General features: G+C 41.7%; 2 protein-coding genes across 2 annotated transcripts; both read right to left on the reverse strand.

The window, feature by feature from the left end:
* Positions 1-137: 137 nt before the first annotated feature.
* On the reverse strand, positions 138-1,583 carry EAF01_000109 (uncharacterized protein; the record flags this gene model as incomplete). Its single annotated transcript, XM_038908359.1, has 3 exons — positions 138-596; positions 723-1,289; positions 1,461-1,583. The coding sequence occupies 3 exons, from the start codon at positions 1,581-1,583 to the stop codon at positions 138-140; spliced, it is 1,149 nt and encodes a 382-aa protein (XP_038775265.1).
* A 721-nt stretch (positions 1,584-2,304) lies between these two features.
* Positions 2,305-3,707, reverse strand: EAF01_000110 (uncharacterized protein; the record flags this gene model as incomplete). The annotated part of the gene is made up of 3 exons (XM_038908360.1): positions 2,305-3,242; positions 3,292-3,559; positions 3,615-3,707. The coding sequence occupies 3 exons, from the start codon at positions 3,705-3,707 to the stop codon at positions 2,305-2,307; spliced, it is 1,299 nt and encodes a 432-aa protein (XP_038775266.1).
* Positions 3,708-6,000: the final 2,293 nt, after the last annotated feature.

Here is a 6,000-nt window from a genome sequence, read left to right on the forward strand (position 1 = left end):
CTTGCTGTACTGTAACTTTTCTGCAAAGTCCTTAGCACGATGATATTATCGCTAGACTCTAAAATATTCACTTAGCAAGCCAATGTATGCCCCTGGTCACCACAAAGTCGGTTTCTCTAATGAATTCACGACCTCCTTCAAGAGTCTACCGCCATAGATTGTTGGTTTTGGAACAATATCCGGTACTCCTCCTGTCTCATCGAAATTCTGTCCTGGTTTTCCTCCCAAGCATCGGTTATTCGGAGAAATGCCGCGGGTGCATCGGCCTTTCCCTCACGAGATCGGGAGTCAAACCCTGGAGATGTCGCATCATGAGCTCGAATCATTGACTGCTCGTCAATGAATTGCACTAAGTCGTCAATAGTCGCTAGGAGAGTGGATGACTTCCCAATGGCATCCATTAGACCTCCGACAGTCTTTCCTTGTGTCAATTCAAGCCAAACTTCCATCTTATAAAGCATCCGTTTATGTAAGCCGTATAGACACTCAGTATCGCCAGCGATATAGTTTCTGGCAGTTCTGGTCAATGGTCTGATTGTAAGCGGTCGCCAGCCATTTCTCTGGAAGTATGCACCCCCTGCTGTTTTCTCCCTTAACTAGGCATTCAGCTTATTTGGGCTCATGATACATTGGCCTTCCCATTTCATGACTTTGTGTAAGCAAAAGATGTTTGACTTCCGGCCCGACCGAGATAAAAGCTCCATTAGCTGCACATCACGAACCTTCCCAATTTGAATTCCAAATTTATGGAATAAGGTATCCCAATCGCTGCGAACGTCCCACCAGAGCTGAATTCGGTCATGTGATTCCAGAATCTTCTTGAGAGTCAGACCATCATTATTTTGACGGTCAAAAACAGCTCTCTTGAGCTCCCAGACATCGAAGACGTAGGTTATGTCGATTGAAATTACAGTCATCGACAGGAATGAGATGTCGCCGGTGCGACCAAAGCCGCCGCCTGGGATAGGCTTCCCATTTTCGTCCTCTTCCGGAGTGCCTTCGCAATCGAATGCAAGCTCAACTCCATTCTTGAGTTGAGAGAGGACAGGTAGAAATTTGTCCATCTTCTCAAGTGTATCGATAAAGATGACTGGGGCGGGCGCATCCGGGCTCTTCTTCGCACCTGTGTTAAGAGCGTCTTCGGCCTCCTGATCCAACGCAGCCATTCGTGCTTCGTATTCATCAGCAAATGATATCGTGGGTTGTCTCTCCCATGAATCATCTGACTGAGGCCAGGAGTCGTCTGAAGTAGGAGTGGCGTTCCAATCAACTTCAGAGACGTTGACCCCCTAGTCGCTGGAATGTCCATTATTTGATGAAAGATCCTGCTCTTCTTCGGCTAACATCTCTTCGACGTATTCCGACCATGAAAGCGCCCACTGAAGGTAGGGATTGTATTCTATGTCCTAAAGGTAATAGCTTAGTATACAAGTAAATAAGAGTAGGAAACAGGAACATACTGATGCAGAGTTTGACTCAGAGATGTCGTCGAGGTTGTTTTCATTCTCATCGAATGTTTCAACCGAATGTTGCATGTCTTGGAGAGATCCTGCTTGGAAAGTTTGTTCGATTTTGATAGACATGTTTGTGCGATACTCTGTCTACTCAGCGATATGTCTTTGGTAGGAGGTGATGTTGGTATGATGAACAGATGTTTGTAGGCGGATCGTGCTGATAGTTCTTCAAGTAGAGTACAAGATTCTGCTTGATGAAAGCTGTTAAAGTCAAGTTTGTTGTGTGAACAAGAGATATGTTGACTTGTAGGAGAATCTAATCCTTATAACTACTTTGGACTAACAAGTGGTTCAGCCATGTACCAAACCTGGCTAGCTGTATTCAAGCGGTCGACCACTTTACTAGATAAGCGAGTCGTATAATTGTGTGGATAAAGCAATATTGATGATATATGATCCGCTGTATGGTCGGATTTTGATATAGTATTGAATGGTTTGCGGGTGTACGGTATCAATTGATTATATGTATGTGTATTACAGTGAGCTTCACAGGGTAACTTCAGGGGTCTCCTTCATGATATTGTCGATGAGTGAAGCCGCACCGGCGTATCTGATTAGACAGTATTGTACATTGCAGATATATATATAATTCACCCATAGACATTGTAAAAACAGTGATAATTGAGAATCTAGATTTATTATTTCTTTGAGAGACTTAACACGCTATATCATTATAATCCTTCAACAAATCATTATCTGGTAGATATTTTATATCCTATTAATATCCAATTAAAACATTTACGTTTCTGACTCCCTCATATAACACTCATATAATCGCTGACTAGATCTTTCAAATTAAAAATGAGCACTCAATTTCCTTGGCACGCCTCGCAGCAGCTCTTTCAGGATCACTCTGTCGTCGTGAGATCTCCAAAAGTGCTTCTGGTGCGCTATACTTCCCAACTTCATCATTGGGGTCATATTCAGGGGCCATTGCGAGCTCGGCCCTGAGTATTGATTGCTCCTCAATAAAAGTCAACCAATCCTTTCTGAGACGTGGCTCGACCAGAGCTGCAGGCTCGGTAGTCTTCTCGGACATACTTATCTGCATTTCCTCCTCCCAATCTCTTAACTTTTGCTTGAGATGGAAGTATAAATGGAACATGCAATCCGTATCGCCTGCAATGTACCTCTTGGTGGTATCGCTAATAGGCCGCTCCTCCTCCAAAACACCATAGCCCAGTTTATGGCCGCTGAAATATTGACGACCTTCTTCCTTCTCATCTAACCAAGCTTCATGCTCTTCACTGCTCATGAAAGCCCTGCCATGATCCCTCATGATTCTAAATAATCCCATAATACTGTGCTTTGAACCTCTGCGTGACAGAAACTCTAGCAATTGGAGGTCAATAATTCTTCCTGGTGTAACTCCAAACAAGTGATACAGGGTGTCCCAGTCCTGTCGAACATCAAACCAAAGTTGTAGATATTTCTTTGATCCCAAAACTTTCTTTAATGACAGCCCTTCTGCATTCTCTTGGTCGAAGACTTGTATTCCGAGTTTCAGAAGCACCCAGACATCTATGGTGTATGTCTCTCTCCGAGAAAGAATTGACATTGAGAAAAATGTAAGGACTCCAATACGACCAAAAGTCTTCCCACCCTCGCAGTCACATCCGAGCTCTGGGACGTCTTCCATCAGCTGTGACAAAATTGGCAGGAACTCGTCAAAGGTTTCAGGAGTATCGATCATGATGGTCTTGAATAATGGCTCTTGTTCTATGGGTTCTGAAATAATTAGCATGGTTTTCAATAAGATTGGAATGTGTGGACATACCATTGGAAGTTTCAAAGTCCCAGTCTATGGGGGGACCACTTTCCTGACCCATTTGGTCTCCTTCATTTTGGGAGACAGGCCAAAAATCAACTACGGTATCCCACTCAATCTCATCGTTGTAGTCGGAGGTGTAACAATCTGCCCCTTCATCGCTAGCAGAAACGAGACTTGGCATGCTGTCCCATGAAGAGCTTTCGGTGTCTTCGTTGTCATCATCCGAAAGTTTTTGGTTCAAGCCATCAAGTTCTGCGAGATCCGATATAGTATACTATAATGACTATGTTAGGGTGTCATTCAAGTATTACAAAGGGGTAATGTCATACTAATTTTGAGTATTTCTCGCACTCATCATATAGGTCCATCCCAAAGTTCTCATCGAACTCTTCATTGAACACGACGTCCCAGGGAGCAGACATCCTCTCCGTTATCTGAGTATGCAAATAAATTGAGTGATTTGATTCCTTGAAGTGGTGTTACGCAGCTTTAGGGTCTTGTTTTGTCGATGTGAATACTCAGATTTGGATATGGAACCCACTGCTGCCGATGAAGTTGTCAAATTGAAATATTTTGTGGTAGTAAGGACATATTTGAGGTGCTATAAAGTCCAATTGTCACAACTACTTGGGATAGAAGAATAGCACGAGCATACACTGGATCCAGCTGCTGTATTCAATTCTTAATAATCACAATGAGCGAGCGACTGTATGTTTATGTGAATTAAGCGATATCAATGGTGTTAGAGCCCCTGAAACATCAAATTGTAAAAGAATTGTGAAAAAATTGTAGGCGTAGAAAAATCTGACATGAGCACAGTTTTATATCATAAGAAAACCCTAGAAAACTAGCCAACTAATAAGTGCCGGTTGATGAGTTAGTTATTGAACGTTACCAACTGACTATGTGTACTAGTGGTACGCTAATAACGCTAGGTTTCATAGTTTACTCATCATTGTACTACCGTCAGTGTCATCAAACTGTGATAACTTCAAGAGATTCCCTAGGAAAGAGAATTGAACACAGGGGTGGTACTGATACTCGAAATATAGAATAATGATTAGAATTCTAATCGCTACCATGGCTGTGTCTTATTCGCTGAATGTTTTTGCTGTGGCATTGCTCCAATAAATCCAATCTCCAATGCAAAAGTCGACCTTGCTTGGGACTAATCATATCACTAACATCTTCAAGTTGGACTGATCTACATATATTGGAACGGATGTGCGAATGTACATCATTGACTGTAGGAAATCCTTATGGTATGTATAGCTCGTAGAGATGGGCATGTTAGCGTGTGTACTAGTACTGACATATCACAACTGACACATCACATATTCAACACCAAGTTGCGAACAAGAAGTTCCGCGTCTGTCTAGTTGTCTTGGAAGGCCATCTTACTAGAAAGTCTAGCGTGTAGATGTGACTCTTGAGTCGCTAAATATCACCCCCGAAAAATCGAAAAGTCCCGAAGTGGGTCTACGGGAAACCTAGACTACTCACTAGACTACATGGAGGGAGTCTTCTTCCATGATGAGTGCAAAACAGCAAAAAGAATAATGAGCTAGACTTCTTCTTGAGCGAATGATAATTTCGTTTCTCTAGATTACAATCTGTCAACGCTGGCCCTTTGCTTACAAAACACAACCTCTACAAAGAGACCAGAAATCCATATCCGAGTCGCATCAAGATTGACCTAGAACACGAGCAATTCCCCCCTTGATAATGGTATGTAGCTTTGTATTAGATTCTCGAATCGAAATACGTTGTGAATGGTCCAAATATCCTTGTGCGGTGATATTATTTAAAGAAAAATACATCTCGCTACTATACAAATTAGATGGATTTCGGAACTATCATTCAAAGCTGTCAAATTTGTGCAGCCAGATAATTCACACGTGCATTTTTTTTTATCATGCTGTACATGACGCTGTATAAACATCACTCAGATTGCAAGGAGTTAGTATTTCGGATTATGTACAGCAAATTCTCTGTGGTAAATGGGTGTTCCGTTTAGGAGGATAAAGTATAGTAAGGGGTATGCATCGCTTAAGATCGAATGATAGTAATTGGTCTTTACAATAAGTTATACAATATTAGCTTAGTAACAATTTAGAACTTGGCGCCGTCTGCCGGGATTCACCAATGAATTTGGGGGTGATTCTTGAGAAATTTAATAGAAGTTATGTGAAACTTTGTAGGTATATGAACATAAATCCTTCTAGCAAGTGACATTGCATCCCGCGATTGTTGCTGCCTTTTTATCGCACGGCTGGCAAGATATGGAATGATGAGAAGTGGTCATGCTACAAGACAAACTCCACATAAGGAGAAGTCTACTTTAGATACCATCTAATTGAGCTTGTCTACATTTTTGGGGATATTTGCTATCTTATTTGGCCAAAATTTGCCAAGGGCATTATGCATGTAGTAAAAGGCAGGTCACCACGTTGATTATGATCTTCCCCTGGCATACGTTGCGAAGATGTATCTTACTGATTGCTCGATGATCATATGCGAAACTTTTCCTCAAAGGTGACAATCATTTTTTGATCACCAGGATCGTCGTTATATCTGCTCATGAATACATCTCAAATGATCCTTTCGAACTTTAATCAGTTGATTCAAACACTATCGTAGAGCTCACTCTAAAAGTAGTGACAGATTCTAAAAGCCCTCAATTGATTCAATCTAATAAATGCTCTATTCAACTAT

The sequence above is a fragment of the Botrytis porri genome (genome assembly GCF_014898465.1).
Source record: "Botrytis porri strain MUCL 3234 chromosome Unknown BPOR_001, whole genome shotgun sequence".
In the NCBI taxonomy this organism is placed as follows: domain Eukaryota; kingdom Fungi; phylum Ascomycota; class Leotiomycetes; order Helotiales; family Sclerotiniaceae; genus Botrytis; species Botrytis porri.